This window comes from Neomonachus schauinslandi, chromosome 5 (assembly GCF_002201575.2).
Source record: "Neomonachus schauinslandi chromosome 5, ASM220157v2, whole genome shotgun sequence".
Lineage (NCBI taxonomy): Eukaryota > Metazoa > Chordata > Mammalia > Carnivora > Phocidae > Neomonachus > Neomonachus schauinslandi.
Window position 1 is genome coordinate 51,672,186 of NC_058407.1, and position 22,430 is coordinate 51,694,615.

General features: G+C 39.7%; 1 protein-coding gene across 2 annotated transcripts in view; it reads right to left on the bottom strand.

Annotated features, from left to right (window-relative positions):
* The window catches only part of SRGAP1 (SLIT-ROBO Rho GTPase activating protein 1), a 264,777-nt gene that overhangs the window by 28,722 nt on the left and 213,625 nt on the right, over nt 1-22,430 (bottom strand). Inside the window, exons 11-15 of one of the 2 annotated variants that reach the window (XM_021678635.1) lie at nt 15,732-15,759; nt 10,994-11,027; nt 7,785-7,845; nt 7,393-7,470; nt 5,236-5,370 (exon numbers count right to left, since the gene is read on the bottom strand). In XM_021678635.1, the coding sequence (XP_021534310.1) occupies nt 5,236-5,370; nt 7,393-7,470; nt 7,785-7,845; nt 10,994-11,027; nt 15,732-15,759 (336 nt within the window). Of the gene's footprint in view, nt 1-5,235; nt 5,371-7,392; nt 7,471-7,784; nt 7,846-10,993; nt 11,028-11,540; nt 11,644-15,731; nt 15,760-22,430 lie in introns of both variants that reach the window. The other variant, XM_021678634.1, reaches the window with a different exon arrangement.

Here is a 22,430-nt window from a genome sequence, read left to right on the forward strand (position 1 = left end):
AAAAAAAAAGATTCTCTCTCTCCCTTTCCCTCTGCCCCTCCACCCCGCTCTGTCCCTCTTAAAAAAAAAGTACATAGGTATAAAAAAACTTACAAGTACATAGGTATATGTATAGAAAAAACCTGGGAACATACTAAAAAGGTTTATATTATCTTTGTATAAGAAATTTTAGATGGTTTTTCTGTATTATTTTCTAATTTTTATACAGTGATGACATATTAATTGCATAATAAACAATTATTTTAAAAAATGTACTGATTGGCTTATTGATGATTTTAGGAAATTACTGTTATTTTTTAAGGTATGATAATGGCATTATGGCTTTGTTGTACAAAAAAAGAAAAGAATCTTCATCTCCCAGAGATTCATACATACAGAGGAAGTGATATAATGTCAGGGAGATGAGGGAAGGGATAGAGGTGGGAAAATTTTGTCCAAGAAATGAAAATTGTTAAAGTTAGGTGATTGTTTATACTGGGATTTATTATAATTTTCTGTTATCTTTTTATAGATGTTTGAAATTATGTATAATGAGTCAAAAAGAAGGTTGATGATGAACAGAATGGACAGTACAGTTCCACTTTGGTTTTAAAAAAAGGTTTGTGTGCACATGAATACAAAAAGAGCAGAAGGAAATGCAACAAAATGTGTACACACCATTGACTGTCTTTGAGTAGTGGCTTTAGGTGGGGTAGTATTTTGTTCTAGGTGCTTTTGTGTATTTTTCAAGTATCCTACAAGACTACATGTTGATATCATGATAGGTAAAAGACCCTCCTAAAAAAGTTTCCTGGTGCTCAAGCAGTCACCTAGATAGTAACACATAAGGTAACGTGAAGCCCAAATGTGCTATCTGGGCTTACAGCCCTGAGACAGCCAGGAAAGACCACAAATCGCTTGAATAGCTCATCTAGGGCCAGTCCTTTGGACTTCTGCCATAGGAAATCTCAAAGCCATGGTATATGTACATTCTAGAAGCTGCCCAGAATGTGTGGGCCTAATCTGGAGCATTTACAAAACCATTCACAAAGTAGACGGTTTAAAAAAATCAAAAACAATCCTTGGGTGAGAAATTGAGCCACTGCCAAGTTTGTCATTTCAAATTTAGATTGCACTGGAGTTCACCAGGAATTTATCCTGATAATTCTTTTTTCTTTTTTTGAGAGAGAGAGAGAGAGACTGCACGTGTGTGCTAATACCAATTTTCTTTTAGTACATATATTTGCAAGTTTCCAAAGAATGTAATATTTTGGGACATAAAAATGGCACAATAACAACCCATCACTTAAAAAAAAATCTTTCCCCAAATGCTCCAAAAATAAGTAAACAAAAAATAGTAGGTAACCAGAGACCTATGTAAACTTTTTTTTTTTTAAGATTTATTTATTAATTTTAGAGAGAGGGGGAGAAGCAGACTCCTCGCAGAGCCCATGGCAGGGCTTGATCCCACGACCTGAGATCATGCCCTGAGCTGAAATCAAGAGTTGGACACGCTTAACCTTAACCGACTAAGCCACCCAGGGGCTCCAGAGACCTATGTAAACTCTTAAAAAAGATGAAAAGGGAAGATTTTTCTATACAAAGTAAATATCACATGAAATTATCTTAATAGGGATATCCAATTATGGCAATGCTAAGAGATGACATGGATAAAAACAATCAACCTGCATGAGATCTCTCTCTCTCTCCTCTAGAGTTTCTAAATCTTTGTGCTTCTATTACATACTAACTTAGATTGCATATTTGTAAATATTTCGCTCTTACTATTTTTTAAACCTTTTGAATGTAAAAATCAAGTCTCTGAATCCCTAGAAAGTTTTGCATATGGTAGGCAATTAATCAATGGTTCAAATTATCAAAAATTGTAATATTGATGAGAAGACAGAAGGATGAATGACATAACATTCTCAAATAATTTAATGAAAATCCAGAAAAAATATGGTACATCAGGGTCACACTGGCATGAGAAAAATGCCTGCCTAGAGATAAATCAATAATAGCTAGAAATCCCCTCCTTTTTAAGAGATTAGATGTTGGAAGAAAAGGGGTCGTAATATACAGCAACATTCATTATGTGTTCTTGAAAAACATCCTATTCTGCAAAATGCACTACAAATAACAGGACTTATGGGGGAAAAGTAGGGTTGGGACAGACAGCTCAACACCTATGCAACTTTGTTACTACAGCACTAACAAAAACATTGACAATACTACTTAAATTACTAGCACGGTTAAATCTCTACTGACTAGCGTCCTTAGCAGCCTTAAACCCCGGGACTCTTGCTTCTTTGAGATGTAGGTCTTGGAGGGCATTCATTGCCGATAGAGACTATTTTCATAAAAATTAACCCAAGGATTATTAATCCACTGTTTTAATACAGAGGGGGTGTCTTTGCAACTTCTTCATTTGCACTGGTAGCATTTCACGTAAGGCACTGAAAAGAAAGATATTTCTGTAGATTTTCCATTTTTCCCCCTACGATCTTCATATTTCGCTAAGCCCGACCCTTCCATTGTGAGACAGATTGACTTTGATTGTTATGAAACATTCCATGTGCTGGGAAAAGTGCTGGAAGCACCATAACTTCTGGGTTATACTAGCATCATTTCTAAATGCATGTCAGGTAATTAGGTCAAAGAACAGACTGGTAAGTGGCTAACCAGGTGTTGGCATATATGACCTCAGATTATACCGGGAGTAGTTGTAACAGTTGTAATGACGATAGCCAGCAACATTTATTGAGGTTTACTATGTGCCAGGCATGATGCTAAATACTTTATATGAGTTATCTCAAATTCTTCCCACAGACTTTATGAAATAGATAAAGCAACAGATATTCAGTAAGATTAATCATCTTTGCCCAAGGTGACAAAGCTATTATGTGGTAAAGCTAGAATTTAAATCTTGATCTGACTCGATGGTTCAGATTTTAATAACCACAATGGAATAATAGTGTTCATTCAGTGAAAATATGAAGTGATTCTACACTACTAACTGACAAGGTAGTCCTATGTGCTTTATCCTACTGGTACACATAAACATAAATGTTGATATGATGTATGTACCTAGAAAACCACTAAGCATTGTAGAGTGTGTATTATTTTTCCAGATTTAAGCTTTCTGGCTAGGATGTAAGGAAAATCTCTGGACAAGCCCAAAGGAGAATTCCAGAAACATGACACCTCCTTTTCAGTTCTTTTCAGCTGGGTCACAGGCCTGCTGTGATGACTCAGGCTATGTAAGGGCCTTGGAATGGACACACCGGCACACTTCTGAATCCCACACAAGACATCAGGCTGTACGGGGTGGGGGCGGAGGGAATTATGACTGGGGAACTCATATCCAACGACAGCCAGGATTTTAGGCATGAATGCCAACAAAAGAATTCTGGTGAAATTTTGGTGACCTTTAACAACTATGAATTCTGTACTTACTAATGTACCAGGAATTAACTATGCCAAGGATTAGGGCTACAAAACTGAATAGCCTATTAAGACCTCACAGGCCTGTGGAGTTACCTGTAGGCATTTCATTGAACATACTCTTTGCCAGGCACTCTTCTTAGCACTTTACAGGTATTAACTCATTTAATTCTCACAGCCCTGTGATATATATGGTCTGCTATTCTCCCTTTTTTTATAGTTGATGAAACTCACATGCAGAGAGGTTAAGAAACTTGCCTAAGGCCACACAGCTGGTAGGCAATTTGGATTTAGGCTATTTGAGTCCAAAGCCTGCATTCTTAACCTCCTCCCTGAATTCTCTCTTCAGCAGAGGGAAAAGAAGGGGCTGAAAATTGCAATGTGGGGTGTTAAGAAAAATTATAGACCTCCGTGCAGAGCGGAATGTTAGTAGAGGAGAGAGTGACTAATTCCGCTAGGGGTGGTGGGGGGGGATGGCATGCGGGAGGAGGGCTAGGTCGGCAAAACCTTCACAGCAGATGTCAAATAGCTTTCAGGGACAGCAGATCAAACAGCATGGGCAAAGGCATGGGGGTGGGCGCTGGCCTGGCATGCTTGCTGTTCGCTACTGTTGATATATATAAAGTAAACAGGGGAAGGGTGGCAGGACAGAAGTGTGCACAGAAGCAGGAAGAGATCCAATAGAAGAACTCGATTCTATGAATTGGTCATACCCAGGAGTCTGTGTTCAGGTGAAATACTGCAGTAGGTTTTAAAAGAGGGGCGGTGGGAGTGAAATAACCAAATCTGCCCTGTTGGATCTAGCTGCGGTGTGAAGGATGGACTGACGTGGAGGATGGGGGTGGTGGGAAGAGACGGTAGCACCTAGAAGTAGGCACTGACCCCACCTAGGAGACTGTTAACAACAGCCCCAGTGAGAAGCTGGGGCGCTGGTGATGGCAATGGGCAAGGAGGCATGAGCTGGGAGATTTTCTGAGGTCGGTAGGACTTGAGGGTTGGGTGGGTGAATTGGTTGGGGAAGCGGGGTGAGAAGGTTTCTTCATTAGGGGCAAGCTTGATCCTTATTCTTGTTCTCCCTGCTGTGCGATCTGAGTCAGCTCTAGACTCTTGCCTGGGAACTGGGGCTTCTTAAAAAGGCACTGCATTTTCAGGTGTATGGAACTCAATGTGGTTAATACCTAATTCCTGGTATTATGACTTTCACCTTCTTTCCTGTAGTGTCAAAAGCCTCCCTGAATAAAACAGCCATGGTTTATCTGCTGATGATTATCGGTTTCATGATATGTCCTACACAGTCCCACAGCAACTCTGCCTATTTGCTGGGGATGCCCACTGACAGATAATTACCACCTGGTGTCCCTGCACTGTACTAATGATCACTGATCTCATTTTACCTTAGCTCTGAAGTCATAGTCAAAGATGGGAAAATTACTCCACTCCTAAGATTGGTGGAGAAAACCAAGAACCAAAAGCCAAAAGGAAGTTATGTTCCATGCTTACAACTCCCTCTTCCCCCTTAGCTGGTTGGCACCTGCCTTTCTGCTTTATTCCAGCCACTAAGTGGGAAGCTCTTGGGCTCTCTGGAGCTTGTGATGTTCAGGAGCAAAACCCACTCAGCAGAGGGCGAGGCCACAGCTGGGAGGATGACTCATGTTGGATCCAGAAAGAAAACAAATGGTCTCAAAAATTTGGTGGTAATGGGGTAATAGTTAGGGGGAGGATATGTGGAGAGGGGTCACTGCCTTTTCCAGGAAATTGGTTAGTGAAACAATTCTGGTGGGAAAAGACTAAAAAAAAAAAATATCCACTTACTGATACAAGAAATCAGATCATTAAATCTTTCCTTAGGAAAGAGGGGGTTTTCCAGCCCACGGAAATAGAGCTTCAGAACGCCAGCAACTGAGTTAATATCATGGTTACTCTGGTCATCAGCCAAAGGGTTTTCACCTACAAAAAAAAAAAATTATTAGTTACATGCACAGTGCTTCTTTTTTTTTCTCTGAACAAAAATATGTTTCTATACTCACACGTTTCTTTATATACATGTATCTTTTAATTACACTTTATGAAAGATTATATAGTACTAAAATTAAAATAATTGGTTTAGATACCCCAACCCATGATTAACCTAAAAATAGTTGGCCAAACAAAATAAAACTTTTTAAAAATCTTATGCTACAAAATAATCCCTTACAAGTTACCCAAATCTTAAAATAAAATATTGTGGGGACTTAGTTAAAATCTAATCTTAGCTTGACATGAATTCAAATACTACATTCTGTGTTTTTTATCCTACTGGGAAGAAGATACAATATAGACACAATATCAGAACTATTCTAGGATGCACCTACTTATGAATACCTACAATTAAATAAATGCTTCCTCAAGTGGTACAGTGGCGTTCATGGTGCATCTGAAAGCTGCATTCAGCAGTGAGGGATTTGGAAATCAGACAGAGGAATGTGAAAATGTGCCCTTAATAGTACCAAGGGGTTTGTATAAAAAATAAAAACTTAAAAAATGTATCACAAATATGAAATTATATTCTTCTTTATGGTAAGCAGTTTTAAAATGTACATAATTGACATGAATGTCCAACCCCCTCCCCGAGAATTAAATTGAGATAAAATCCTTAAGAAACTCAACATAATATGCAGCCTTAAATCAAACTCCATTTTTTATTCACAGGTCTGTTCTAAAGTTCACAAAGATCATACATTTTAACTTTTTTTTTTTTGGCCTCTCCAGCAGCTTACTCTCAGGGACCTGTGATTCCTTTTTCTCTGCTTTCTCTGGCAAATCACTGAACACAAATGCACCAAAAAAAAAATATATATATATTTTGCCCACCAAGAGAAAGCCTCACCCAAAGAGATCACAAACCAGTAACAAATACTAGGGGAATTTCTAATGAAAAATAATAAAGCATTTGGCCTCTGGTGACTGGCACAGGAAACTGATGCTTTATACATTTCAACTTATGCTGAATATGGTTCCTGTAAGAGACTTGGACCACTTCGCTGCTGAGGGGAGGCTGCTCTGCTCTACACATCCTATCAGTCAGAGAACTTAGAACAGGAAAAACCATCTGGCTCCAAGTTTACCTCTTCCACCAAGCTTTCAAACTCTCAAGGGCTCCCTGCCAAGGGAAAAGGGACAGAGAATGAGAGAAGGTTGCCCTGTCTCCATGCCATGATGCCCCTCACTCTGTATGTTTGGCTTGACTTCCAAGTTAGATGTATCCAACAGTAGACATGATAGAAATCATTATAACTGAGGTGAATTACTAAGAACCACCCCTACACAGAGTTATGCATTTTCACTGATTATACCTAATCCTTACCCTGATCCTGGAATTCTGCAAATGATGAAACTGAGGCCAAAATAGGAGATGAGTAACTTGACTGAAATCAAATGATGAGTAACTGGAAGAGTGATTTGATTCTGGGTCTGCCTAACACTAAAGTGTATGGTTTTGCTAATTACAATGTGTGAAGTAACAGTTCAGTAGGATTTATTTGACAGCCAATGATGAACAAGAGTAAGGCCCAACTAAGGTCACAGGGAAGGAGTCTGAGGATGGTTAAAAGAGGAAGGAAAGCATTCCCGACATGCAGTTGGGATGAGTCACTCCCAACACCTACTAGGTAGGCTCAGGGCTATCCTGCCACTCTTCCAGAACCTTCTCATGGGTTCTCATGCCACTTTTGACACACATGCTGAGAATGATCAATGCCAGTCCTAAACCAGAATACAAAGCTCATATGCCTTTCTATACTTGATAACAAAGCCTTACGATTTTGGCTTCATTTCTCAGCTATTCTAAACAGATTGTTACCTCAACATCTAAAATGAAGTGAATGCAAAGAGAAAGCTTTTGAAGATCTACAGAATGAGTATGCCACTTCACTCTAGAGCAGCTGATGGCTTTTTAACGTGGTTTGCTTATGGGTACAGACATGCAATTACCTCTCTCAAATGAATTTTTAATATCATTGACTTCCACCTGGGAACCAGACACTCTGAAAATCCCCTGATGTTGAAGACCTAAAGAGAACAGAAGATGAAGAGGATGAAAAACCCCAGCAAAACTGCTAGGTCCCCCTTTCCCTAATAATCAAATGTTAATTGAGAAGACACATTTACTGAAATACTCCTAGTGATTATTTTTTTTAAGTAAGATTTCAGGGGCACCTGGCTGGTTCAGTTGGTGGAGCATGTGACTCTTGATCTCAGGGTTGTGAGTTCAAGCCCCATGTTGGGTGTAGAGATTTCTTAAATGAATAAATAAATAAATAAATCTTTAAAAAAAAAAAAAAAACCCAAAAAACAAAATAAGAATTCCATAGTTTATGGTTTACCATAGAGATTGATGAACCGAATACAGCTTTCCACAATGAGAGGGATAATCTGTCCTGAGTCCTGGGTAAAGAGATGGAAACCAGTTAACCACAAAGGAGAGGCATAAATCACACATAATAACAAAGTTCACAGTTTAACCCTAATTAAAGAGTGCTTTTTACTCTTTTAGATGATCATTTCGAAATACTCCCCCCTCTAAAATATTCCACTAAGGCCAAAAATAAGATTATATTTAACCAAAGGTATATTTCAGTTCTGGAGCAAACCACATTAAATACATTTAATGCAATCCTGTTTCAATTTCCTCTGTTGTGCCTAGAGATGTCAAAGCTAATTCATCTGTTTTACTTATATTTGGGCTCATGTATCAAAATGAATACATGAATCACTCATTTTTTTAAGGGTTATTTATACAAGTAATTAATCTAATGGACCTAAAAAGAACTCCATGTATTCTAACCATAGCACCTTACAACTGACGGGCCATACCAGTCACTACACACAGCCTTTTAGACACCCCGGGACCCTCTCTGTGACATCCTGAGAGTACACCATCTGGATGACAACAGTTATAAAAAAGCTTACATGCTTCCAGGTACATGATAGGAGGATTGCCTTCTACATGATTATAATATGTTATATATTTATTTGGTTTGCATCAGAACTTACTCATCCTTATAGATTTTTCATTGTTATTTTTACATGTTTTAAGGATTATGAAAAAATGGCACAAATGCACATCCCATTAGATCTTGTTTTCTGAGGAAGGGAGAGTTTTTTGGCCTCTTTCCCCACATCTTATAATAGAGTCAGTGCACTCTACTGAACAAATGTGAATTCTGGAAATGTTTTAAAACATGTATAGGATGACAGATGAGATGAAGGAGCTGCTAAGGTCACAGTTAAATATGTATCAATGCCATGCACTCCATGTAGTTAAAGAAGGTTACTGACTATGGAGTTATTTTTCATGTACTTTTAAAGACTGCTCTTTCAGGAATTAGATCTTTATAGGAAACATGGAGGTTCAAAATGATTAACAGACATCAGGTACTAATTCATGAGGAATTTTATTCTGAAACACAAGAATTTGGTTGTCATAATATATGAGAACAATTCAGAATCTACTAACCTTTCCAATTAAGTAACAGGGGAAGGATTGGGAATAATGCAGCTGAGCCATTTAAACTCTTTACTATTCCTAGAATGGCTAATACACTTCTTGAGGAATAGTTTTATTTTAGGTTTTAAGACCATCTAATCAGTGTGTAAACCAGTTAATGCTTCAGTCATTTCTCGAGACTGTATTAAGTTTCTCTAATTAGTTAATTTGTTTTAGGGATGTATACTTTATTAATTTCTTAGAGAAGGTCCTTTAAGAATAAAAACTCTTTAGTGTGGACTAGTTGGCTCAAAAATAGCGATGTAATTACATCAACACTTACTGAACATGTGAGGGGATTTTTCTTTAAGATACAAGTCTGTTTTAGGGGAAGTAACCCTTATATGACGGATTCACTTAACACTGTAATCTAAAAGAGCAACAAATATTTAAATGTGAAGTGATAAAAGGAGAATATTAGTTTGCACCTCTGCCAAACTTAGTATTAAAACAAAGAGTAAAATGTTATTAAAAGAAAAATGTTTGCACTAAGAAGGTTCTAAATAAAAATGTCTTAAGTTTTCACATTATTCCAAAAACATTTTCGTCTTTACATTTACTCAGATAATCGCTAATCTTTTGCTTACCATCAGTATTTTATTCAGATACAATGAATTTTGTGGTCAAAAAGTAATAAGTGTGTGTGTTTTAATTTAATTTCATGGATGCCAGATGCTTTGGCAGAAAATAGTTTACAAGAAGTGAAACAATGGGCTGTGCTCCACCCAACATTCAAACAAACAAATAACAAACAAAAAAGGGGGGGGGGGTCCTTTTGTGCCTCAGTTTCCCCATGGGAAAAAGGAAAAATGGTTTGCTCTTGCTTTCTCACAGTGATATTGTGGGGACCTCAAGGGATGGAGCACTTCCCAGAAGGGCAGAGATCTCTGTATCCACTGTTTTGCTTCTACGACCAAAGATTCTTTAATATGCCATCTGGGATATGGAAGAGCTCACCTAAGTGAATTTCCCATGATAACTGGTTTACGCCTTCTTTAATACCTAAATTTGGTTTCCATTAATTGTTCTTAATGAAAAATCTTTTAAAAATATAATATGAGCTGTCCTATCATCTTAGGCAGTCATTCTTGTACTGTGTTATCAAATATAATGGAATCATACCCTTGTTTCTTTGAGCTTTTCTCTATTCCTTCTCTGCCAGACCATCAGCTGCATAACTCAGTCCTTTCATCTTATCTTTATCTTCCCTTCCCTCCAGCTAATTTGCCCCTGCTTATAAGCCTTGGGCTGGGAAGCTAGCTAATCAAATTTGACAATAATTTTATATTAAATTAGAGCCAACAAGGCTCTTTGGAGGCTTATGGCAGTGGGTTTGTGATTGTGATTTAGGTTGTCCAGTGGCTTTTCACTTAATGCCAAGGTAGGGCTTGCTTTTAAGGCTGCCAGAGGTTCTCAATCTCTCTCTCTATGTATGCATGTATGTATGTATGTGTCTGTCCGTGTGTACATGCCACACGCACATACACACATTTTTTAACCATTAGAGCACATACTCGATAGAAGATCTGCCTTTAAAGAAACTAAGACATCTATAACATACTATTAAGGGAGGTTACTAATGATGTGATTTCCTACATAAATTTAGTCTTCAGAAACACTGGAGTCCATGACATAAAATGTTAGCCATGAAAGAGAAAGCTCTTCTCTTTTTTGTATAATTTTTCTGAGGGTCCATAATCCAGCATTAATGTGCATTGGGTATTTAACACTGACTTGCCTTAACAAAAGCCCTTGACTCAAATTTGGTACAATTGTCAAATATGTAATGTAAAAACTAAGCGTTTATCCACTTTTACTAGAAGAGACAATTCCTCTTAAGTCAGCGTTTGATTTCTATAACTCCTTTCTATAGTAAATAGGTAGGAAGCCATAAATAGTAAAGCCTATTTTTAAACCTAATTTCCAACTGCAAACATTTTTCTTTCAAAGACCTTAAAAATGTAATTAAAGCCAAGCACGATTATGATTTGAAAATGATACCAAGAGCAAAAGAGGCTGCGCCCTCGCCTCCCTGTAGCACTGTACCTGATGTCTCGCGTGTGAGTTCCTTCGTCCTCGGCTAGAAGCATTATCAGAAATACAGGATGAAAAAGAAGACAGAGTAAACACAGCAGAGATACAAGATACAGACTGCAGGGTCTTACAATTTATCCAATATAATGAATTCCTTAAGTCACGGGAAATCGAAACTCTTGCTGTGCTTCAGAGCTACCCTAACAATATACTTTAAAAATATATTTTGTGCCACCTAATTTGCACGAGTAGAAACAAAATATTTTATCAGGTAGCTCTTTTCCTCTTTGCACAAATTATGGCTTTTTTTTTTTTTTAAAGAAAGAAAGAGGGCTTTCTCTTTTGCCAGCATAATACCCACATTTATTTCCTCTTCTGAAGGCACTCAAACCAAATATTCTTTCCTCTCTGACTTCAGGAAATATTATATTGATTTTCTGGGAAAGCAAAGAGCCCCAGGACAGACTTGGACATAATGACCTGCCTCCTTTTATGAGAGGCTGAGACCATTATAGTAAGAAGCGTGGAGATCAGCCACCCAGATGGCTGGTGCCAGTACCTTGACGAATGTTTCCAAATCCCCATTAAACAACTTAGCATTATACTGTGAGCGGGGTCTGGACTTCCTGTGTTTCTGGGGCTTAGGGGGAACATTTGGAGGCCTAAGGGAAGGGAATATAATTACTGAGCATGGCAGAAATCAAACAATAAATGAAATACCCATAGGTCACATCAAAATCACAAAACAGGATTTCTCGTGTGCCCTCTCCACCCCCACCCATGGGGGGAAAAGAGTCCTTCCCTTTTCCCGTTTATTTACTTTTACTTATGTGATCAAAAGCGATACAAACTCTTCATTCAGACTACCCTTCTCTTGTATATTGTATATGACATTTGTTTGCTAGTTTGTTTAAAAATGGAACTGTGAGCTATCTGGCCAAGTGTTACAAACCCGACTGGCTTATGAGTCACATGGAAGACAAAGTGAGTCATAAAAATCAGGGCTCTTGATAAATCCCAATATGAGAAATTAAATATAATATTTTTAGTTACAACATAATTCGTCAATGCAAGTAACGTCACATCTGTTCAGTATCCCTCAGATATTAATGGGGTTTTATTTTATGCAAAAAAGTAAGTATTAATGTGGCCACAAGTGAAAAATGAGTTTGGTTTCAATGTTTTCTCAGGGAGGGGGTAGATACAGGCTCATATGAATGACTATTTCTTTGTAACAAACTATCTCATCACTTAAATATTTGTAGAGCATTACGATACACCCTTTATTCTGCTCTGGACTCTCCATCTCCCGTCTGCTTTGGTGGCTGAGCCAGTCTCTCTAACATACACACATCCGGTGCCCCACGTACTCCATTCAGACCCTGCAACATCTTGCTCTGTCATGGAGAGAGGGGGCCTCTTCCGTCCTCTTCCTCTAGAGCAGAGGGCCAGAAGTACCTGACTCAGCTTCTCCACCTGTGCTGAATGGTACACAGGGAAGAAGAGTCCCAGCACTGTTCTCCAGACATTCCAATTTTAACTCCTTCTTCATTGGAAGTCTTATATGAGGGCATACATCACACTTGGAAATTAGGTAAAGCCCTTCATTATGCTGCAAACTGTCTAGGAAGAATTACCTTTTTTTTAGTTCACTGGCATTCAGAAAGGCCAGGTTAGAAACAAAATCCTAAGAATATGAGGAAGCCTGACTAGATTCATAAGATATTACCACATTCTTTAGCTATCAAGAGAGGTAGGGGAGCAAAGGTGATAGCCTTCCATAGCCAAATTCTAAGACTCAACCAGCAGGTGGGCTCAAAGGATTAACGGGTGTATAGTGAACAGCACCTGAAGCCCCATGTGCTTGAGAGGTTAAGAGGAGTTTTTGCAACAGTCTAGAAGTGAATATGGAAACTTCTACCAGGCAGTATATCACGTCCTGCCACTGGTGAAATTCCCGAAATTTCTTTTATATACCGAATTCTAGGCTATTCACAGGGGAAAGGATCTGGTAGGCATAAAAACCAAAACAACTACCCACCAAGGAGTTTTTTAACCTTATGTGATTGATTTCATCCACTCTTTTCATTATAAGTATTTTTTAAAGATTTTTAAAAATAATTTATTTTAGGGGGTGGAGGGGAGGGTCAGAGGGAGAGGGAAAGAGAGCCTCAAGCAGACTCTACACTCAGCACAGAACCCAACACTGGGCTGGATCTCACCACCCTGAGATCACGACCTGAGCCGAAACCAAGCATCAATACCCAACCTAATGCACCACGCAGGTGTCCCTCATTATTTTACAAGTGTTTTAAAATGTAGACTTTATTTTTATTCAGGGATGGTGAGGCCACCAGATCAGAAGCAAAGGCCATTGAAAAGACAGTTTGTTACCCACACTGCCCAAGAGGAGGGGGCAGGCTACTCCACGGGGGAGGGGTACATGGGGAAGCACCAGAGTAGATGGGGAGGCAGAGGGCGTTCGGGCAATGCTGTGGTTTCCATGGGAAGGAATGTGCGAGGGAGGGTAAGCAGGTTTAGGACTGGCTAGGTTGAGTAAGTCTGGGGGGGCTCTGGGGAATAGGGACTATTCCCAGTTGTCTGGTACACCACACCACAAAGTGTGGTGATCAGGGAAGGGGGAGAGTGACCTTGAACGTGAAAGCCCGATAAAGGATGCAGTTGACAGTATGCGTCTGGACTGGTTGGTTTGCACACAAAAGGCATACTTGTGAGCATGACCTATTTCAATGAATTGGCTAACCTTGGGGGTAGTAGTCCCTCCAAGGTCAGCAAGGCCCCAAGACATCAAAGCATTCAATAGAGAAACCAGAAAACATGGTTATTACAAGGTCCAGCAGTGCTGCACGCTTGGTGACATCTGGAGCCACTGACGAAGCTAAGGGGATAAGGACACAGGCTCATCTCGTTCTGTCACCGACTCAGTCAAGCAAATCTTGCGGCTGGAGCCAAAGCCCCTTAGCAGAGCTAGATCATTGTCCCTGCATGACCGAGAGAAGCAGTGTAGCTCCTGGTTGGGGCACGTGAAGACCTGTCTCTGGAGTTGTCTACCAGAGGCCTGCAAGTTGCCTCTCCTGGCGATTCTAAAGTATGAGGCGAGTGTGACGACAACACCACTGGGAGAGAAACCTGACAGGAAAACAAAGTGCCGGAGCGCTTATCAAAGTCCTTTCGGTGGCAGAGGCGGCTTCTCAGGCCCCTGACGGCACCGGCTTTCCTGTGCACTCATCCGGTGAACAGAATCAGGGCCGCACCAGCCAACCCTGGAATGGTATGGCGCGCTCTGGTTTGCCGGCCCCCAACGACTTGCAGGTAATCCGGCTCCTGTGTAGGACGCCCGTGTGGATGAGAGGAAGTACAAGTCAGGTCGATGTGCGTATCTAGTCTGTTTGGCAGTGACAGTTCTCATTGCAAATTCATGTATTTGCATTCCTTTCTTTTAAAAAGAGATCTTTTGGGCACCTGGGTGGCTCAGTTGGTTAAGCGACTGCCTTCGGCTCAGGTCATGATCCTGGAGTCCCGGGATCGAGTCCCACGTCGGGCTCCCTGCTCAGCAGGGAGTCTGCTTCTCTCTCTGACCCTCCCCCCCTCATGCTCTCTCTCTATCTCATTCTCTCTCTCAAATAAATAAATAAAATCTTTAAAAAAAAAAAAAAAAAAAAAAAGAGATCTTTTTTCGAAGTGCTTTACGTTAATTATAATATAGAGACAAAAGTAGAACAGTTGGTAGCACAGAGATCATATATATGAAAAAAGCTCCATAAATTGCCTATTACTACGCAGAAGTAATACTCCTCTTTGTCACTGACACGGGGAAGGAAAAAAACCTCAGTATTTCCGTGAGGTGCAGACAAGTCACTAGCTGTATCCTTCTAATTGGTTCACCAAGAAGAGGGCTTCCTTTTTAATAAATTGCCCAGCAGGAACATTATAGAGCCTTGAAAATCAGCTTGCCAATTACTGCAAAACACACACACACACACACACACACAGTGTTCTAAATGCCTCTCACCTCAAAGAGAACCCAGCTTCAAGCGTGCAATGTCTAGCTATGTCAATTAGAATAATTTCTGGCTATTACACAAATGCTGGCACAGAAAAATAAAAGTTGCAACCTTTCCCCAACCCAAATCAGAATCTGCTTCCAAAAAGCTTTTCCTTCTCAGCGATAGCTTCAAAATCCCTTTATGAATGAAGAAAAAAAAAGAAAGAAAAAAGTGCAATATGCTGTAATATTAAAAGTTAAATCTTTAAAGTGAACCCAAAGGGGTAAGAAGCTAAAATCCTGAGTATTTGGTATAGTTCTAAGTTTTATATGACATAAGGAAAAGTAGGAACAGAAAGTAACTGATCATGCTTTCTATTTGCTAACACAGTAGATATGCACATAACATTGCTTATTAATTAAATGATCAAATCAGACTATTTCTAGAAACTGAAAGTGTTTTGGATTAGATAAACCAAGCCCATTCGATTTAAATCTTTCTTAAGCAGTCTACTCGTTAAAGAGCTTCACAATTACACTGGGAAACCCTCAGATCTGCCAGAGCAAATCTGGTTTTGTGAGAACCCCAAACATTTCATGTTACTATGGTTTGTCGAGAGTCAAAACGATCTTCCATGTTCATTAACAAAATTCGTTCATTCTTGCAGCACTGAACGGTTGCTTGTTGTTAAGGGGAAAAAAAAAAAGAGTGAGACACAGAGTTACGATAAAATATTTTCCTACCTTGTAGTCATATATTCAGCTCTATGACCTGCAGAAAAAAAATTAAAATAAGTAAATGGAATGGAATTGGTGGAATGCACTTGGTAATCTTTTGTATCACCTGTCCCTTACTTTTAGATGCTGAGTTTATAATAACTTACACATTATATGGTGGAAAGCATGAGGATAGCATATCATGATAGACAAATAATTCGAAGTAAACATTTCATAAAACCTATACCTAAAATTTAATAAATCCTATAGATTGGAGGAGAAACATGTTTCACTGGGCAATTTGAGGCAGGAATATTTGTTATTCAGAAAACATGAAACAGCTGCTTGATCTTAACTGTAAGGTTAACAAAGAAATACAGATAAAACACATCAAAGGTTCAGATGTTAGTTATTTCCTCTGTCTTGATAGATACTTGGGTTAGAAGGTAGTCAGATAGGGTGGGAAAACTCAATTTCCTTTATATTAAGTTGGTGTTCTTTCTGTAATATGCAGTCAGGTGAGAAGTTGCATTTTATAATCAGAAATGACACTGGCAGGTATTAAGTACAAGGACATTAAATTATGCTACATTCTACAACCTGTAAGCTAACAGCCTTTCAGAGTTCCCTGTCATTTAAAACATGAGTTTCTTATATCTTCGGGCTTCTTGACTGGTTTTAAACATTGGCTCTGTATTTTCGTAGTGCTCCTACAATCTGTGCTAATTCCAAGTGTGAAGGTGGCTGTGGTTGCTGTCTGCTCTTTCTCACATTTTGGGTGGAGCTGTGGGAGGGGTTTGGAAGAGAGAACCATTCCACCGGTTTGTCTGCAAAATGACGTTGTGCTCCTGAAACAGCCTGAAGTTACGGCTAGCAGAGAAGGTTCACGCTGCAGCACAAACAGGTACGCCCAGCCCATCCTATCAGTGATTCAGATTTGTGGGATGAGGCCAGTATAACATCTGTAGAGAAAGCTGGCTTGCTGGAAATGGTGAATGAACCCTCCAAGGCAACAGAGTCTTTATTACCTGCTTTTGAAGAATAAGAAACAAAGGATTTGATTAATGTTCTATTTGTTAAGGGGGGGGGTGACAGTATCAGAGAATACCTTCCTCAACCCAGACTCAGGCCACTGTTAGGTCTACTAGAATCAGTGCTGGGCCCTGACTCGGAGTGGGGGTGGGAGGAAAGGGGAAAAATCTGGTTTCCCCCACTACCCAGTTCTGTATATCCTTTAACTCTAACTCCCTTCCTTCTTCTGGCCTTTTGCTATTTTGCGGGACAAGAAAAAGGAGAAGGTGGACAGAGAACTCCAGAATAATTTCTAGCTGTTCTTAAGTGGGAGAGATGGTCTCCTAGGAAGTGGTGTCTTCCAGGATATCCTTCAGCAGGAAGCTGGCTGTACATGATTAAAGCACAGAGACAAGACAGGGCTGGAGATTAAGATTTGACAGTCACCACCATTTAGGTTGTTCTGGGGCCACGGGACCTAGCTGAGATCACGCAGGGTGAGTCAGGAGAATGAGCAAAAGGTTCTCTGAGGACAGAGAAACTAACAGGCTTGTGCTGTACTGTATTCTGTCATGCTGCATACTTTATTCTCACAGAAGTATGACACAAAATATACTAACAACAATAAAAACAGCAATGATGTCCAACACTTGGACACTGTTCTAAGCACCTTCTATACATTAACTCACAATTTTCACAAAACCTTATAAAGCAGGTACTGTTATTTTTATTTTATGGAAGAGACCAAGCATATAGGAGGCAAGTTACTGTGACTTGCTCAAGGTTACACCGTTAGTATGTGACGCATTTGGCCCTAGGGTCCAGGTTTTTTTTTTCCACCCATAAATATACAAATCTTATTTATTTATTTATTTTTTTTTTAAATTTTATTTATTTATTCATGAGAGACAGAGAGAGAGAGAGGCAGAGGGAGAAGCAGGCTCCCAAGGAGCAGGGAGCCCGATGCGGGACTCGATCCCAGGACCCTGAGATCATGACCTGAGCCGAAGGCAGACGCTTAACCATCTGAGCCACCCAGGCGCCCATCTTTTTTATTTTTTAAATTTAAATTCAAGTTAGTTAATATATGGTGTAATATTGGTTTCAGGAGAATTTAGTGATTCACCACTTAAAATTAACAGCCAGTGCTCACCGCAGCAAGTGCCCTCCTTAGTGCCATCACCCATTTAGCCCATCCCCCACCCACCTCCCCTCCAGCAACCCTCAGTTTGTTCTCTATAGTTAAGAGTCTCCTATGGTTTGCCTTCCTCTCTGTTTTTTATCTTATTTTATTTTTCCTTCCCTTCCCCTATGTTCATCTGTTTTGTTTCTTAAATTCCACATATGAGTGAAATTAGATGATATTTGTCTCTTTGACTGACATATTTTGCTTAGCATAATACCCTCTAGTTCCATCCATTGTTGCAAATGGCAGGTTTTCATTCTTACTGATGGCTGAGTAATATGCCATTGCATATATATACCACATCTTTTTTTTTTTTTTTTAGAGATTTTATTTATTTATTTGAGACAGAGAGAATGAGATACAGAGAGCATGAGAGGGAGGAGGGTCAGAGGGAGAAGCAGACTCCCTGCCGAGCAGGGAGCCCGATGCAGGACTTGATCCCAGGACTCCAGGACCATGACCTGAGCCGAAGGCAGTCGCTTAACCAACTGAGCCACCCAGGCGCCCTATATACCACATCTTTATCCATTCATCAGTTAATGGACATTTGGGCTCTTTCCCAATAAAGTAATTCGGCTATTGTTGATAATGCTGCTGTAAACACTGGGGTACATGTGCCCCTTCAAATCAACATTTTTTTATCCTTTGGATAAATATCTAATAGTGCAATTTCTGGGTCTTTGAGTAGCTCTATTTTTAACTTTTTGAGGAACCTCCCCACTGTTTTCCAGAGTGGATGCACCAGTTTGCATTCCCACTAATAGTGCAAAAGGGTTCCCCTTTCTCTGCATCCTTACGAACATCTGCTGTTTACTGTTGATTTCATCCTTTCTGACAGGTGGTAGGTTTTGATTTGTATTTCCCTGATGCTGAGTGATACTGAACATTTTTTCATGTGTCTGTCAGTCACTTGTATGTCTTCTTTGGAGAAATGTCTGTTCATGTCTTCTGTCCATTTCTTTACTGATTATTTATTTTTTGGGTGTTGATTTTGACGAGTTTTTTTTTTAAGATTTTATTTATTTGACAGAGAGAGACAGCAAGAGAGGGAACACAAGCAGGGGGAGTGGGAGAGGGAGAAGCAGGCTTTCCGCTGAGCAGGGAGCCCAAAGTGGGGCTCGATCCCAGGACCCTGGGACTATGACCTGAGCTGAAGGCAGATGCTTAATGACTGAGCCACCCAGGTGCCCCAATTTTGATGAGTTCTTTATAGATTCTGGATATTAGTCCTTTATCTGATACGTCATTTACAAATATCTTCTCCCATTCCATAGGCTGCATTTTAGTTTTGTTGATTGTTTCCTTTGCTGTGCAGAAGCTTTTTATCCTGATGAAGTCCCAACAGTTCATTTTTGCCTTTGTTTCCCTTGCCTCTGGAGATGTGTCTAGGAAGAAGTTGCTGAGGTCAAGGTCAAAGAGGCTGCTGCCTGTATTGTTCTTTAGGATTTTGATGCTCTTCTGTCTCACATTTAGGTCTTTCATTCACTTTGAATTTATTTTTGTGTATGGTGTAAGAAGGTGGTCCAGTTTCATTCTTCTGCATGTCGCTGTCCAGTTTCCCCAACACCATCTGTTGAAGAGACTGCCTTTTTTTTGATTGGATATTCTTTCCTGCTTTGTTGAAGATTAGCTGACCATATATTTGTGGATCCATTTCTGGCTTCTCTATTCTGTTCCATTGATCTATGTGTCTGTTTTTGTGCCAGTACCATATTGTCTTGATGATTTCAGCTTGTAATACAGCTTGAAGTCTGGGATTGTGATGCCTTCCTCTTTGCTTTTCTTTTTTTTTTTTAAAGATTTTATTTATTTATTTGACAGAGAGATAGAGAACACAAGTAGGCAGAGAGGCAGACAGAGGGAGGAGGAGAAGCAGGCTCCCCGCCGAGCAGGGAGCCTGACGTGGGGCTCGATCCCAGGACCCTGGGATCATGACCTGAGCCGAAGGCAGTTGCGTAACTGACTGAGCCACCCAGGCACCCCTGCTTTTCTTTTTCAACATTACTTTGGCTATTTGGGGTCTTGTGTGGTTCCATACAAATTTTAGGATTGTTTGTTCTAGTTCTGTGAAAAATGTTGGTGCTATTTTGATCAGGTTTGTTTTAATTCTAGACCTGAGCTCCCAAGTAATATATCGTAAAAATATAAGTCTTATTCCCCAGCAAATACTTTGAAAGATCCTAAAAAGAAGGGTAGGGATTATGGCTTACACTTCTGTCTCCCCCATATGGCTAAAATCAAATACAAAATGCTAAAGATGTACTAGATTATATAACACACATTAAGTTAAAATTATATAACACACATTAAGTTAAAAATTTAAAAGTCCTGGAGCGCCTGGCTGGCTTGGTCAGTAGAGTGTGCCACTCTTGATCTCGGGGTTGTAAGTTTGAGCCCCACGTTGGGTGTAGAGATTACTTAAAAATAAAATCTTTAAAAAGTAAAATAAAAATTTAAAGTATCTACAAAATTAAACTGGATAATGGAGGTTAATCACTTTCAAGGGATTCAATGATAAAGACACTAATAACTCCTTAGAAATGAAATGTTTTCTAGAACTTTGAAGTTTTGCTACTTTTGTTAAAATATCCCAAGCAAAGATTCTCTAGATTTAGAAAAAGATCACATATTAAATGGCTTAAAATCATTTTGCTCCATCCATCCATGGTTAATAGTATGAGATAAAAAATTAAAAACCTATAAAAGATACATTTTGATTAATGAGCCAAGAGCAAGCTTCTCAAGAACTATCATTCATAGTGTAACTGCCACCACCACATCCATCGTTTTGTTCAGCTAATAGTACTGTGCCTCAACTGATGAATGAGGTTTTATTTTTTAATCAGTATCATCATTAATAGATCAATAACACACAAGCTTAGAAGAATCTGCTTCCCCGAGAAATGTGAAAGCTTCCAGTGGTTTGAGGATTAGATTTCAATCACTTTCTTTGGAAGGCTATTTAATTATTAAAAACAACAGACAATTTCTTCCCTCACCCCCCTCCCCATCCCACAATATAAGCCATTTGGAGGCAAAAAATGACCCATGATCCAGGATTATCTTGTTCTTGCTACAAACACCTACTTTGACTACTCCGGTCATTTCACTTGAGAATTAAGAAGTGAATTATTTTTCATACTCAAATGTAGTTTACCACCACAGACTAAAAGGGAAAACGAAAATACAGTGTGGTGGCAATCTGAGATTAAAAAAAGAAAACCCAACTAGATGAAATATTTAAAATGTGCACAGCTCAAACTGGACAGAGGCACTCGGAATTGGGTCCCTAATGAATGACTGATAAGGACTCCTGGCATTAATTTTCAGTCCTTTTTCTTCCTTAAGGATACATTGCTTTTCTAAAAAACATAATTATTCACAATCAGCTTCTCTTTTAAAAGTATGTTTGTGCTCCTACTCAAAGACAGACAATGGATTCAATGATGATAAGCCATTTAATTTCTTTGTCAGAAAACTTATGCCCAGGACTAGAAACAATCTAACATGGAACTCTGCTTCCAGTGTCAGATTTTCTGTGTTTAGTGAAAACTGCGCTGATATTTACACCCCCTTCCCCTTAACTCCAAATGTTGCACATAAAGAAGCCAGTGTGAACATGAAGGCTTATTAAAAGAAAAAGAAACCGTTTCAGTGCCTCAGTTTTACTGATGTAGATCTCATTTACTGTGTTGATGTAACTTCTCCAAATGAAAAACAAATGACATCACTTTATAATGGTGTTGCTGAAGGATGATGAAGGTGATGACTTTGGTCTTAACAACTCATTATGTGTTTCTTTTTATTTCAACAGTTTTCAGAGATGTGGAATTCTGAATTTTGACAGTGCGCCTTTAAGAGCTCAATCTAGTTGCTTCACAATGTTGTAAATCAAAGGACTTACTGGGCCTCTGGTAGGCTGCCAAAAGCAAGCGGTAAGACAGGCCAAACACATGTCTGTAGTTACAGTTTCAGCTGTGTACGATCAACTGCTAAATCCCTGGGTTAGGCCCTATTTGTTTTACTACGAAGGCAGTTTTTGCAGCAGTGAGTCTAGTATAATTCAGAGATGTGATCTCTCTATAAAAAGTCACGACTGTCCCCAAACACACCATCGAATCCTGTGCTACTAACCTTATTTCACTAAGCCCAGACTTGGATTCCTTCAGAAGGACTCCCCGATTATCTCATTGTGGGACAGGCACCAGGAACTTTCCTCGTCTCTTTTGGTTTAAGCCTATTAACTCGAACAGGGCTTGCACGGAAGGACAGCAGGCTCACAAGGGTTGAGCTAGAAGGTGGGGGCAGGCTCACCCTTTCTCTGGGCAACGCTGCCAGCAAGAAGCCCAGGCAGTGCCCGGTGTGTGGTGTGCTGCCAAGCCTGCACGTGGGGCAGGGCCGGGGGGCAGGAAGGTTTGCAGCGTGTGGGCAGAGGCTAGTGTGTCTGAGAACCATCCAGTTTCTGAATAAATCCAATCTGCTGAAGGCCTGGTACCCCTGAACCCGGCTTGTGTCACTATGATACTGGA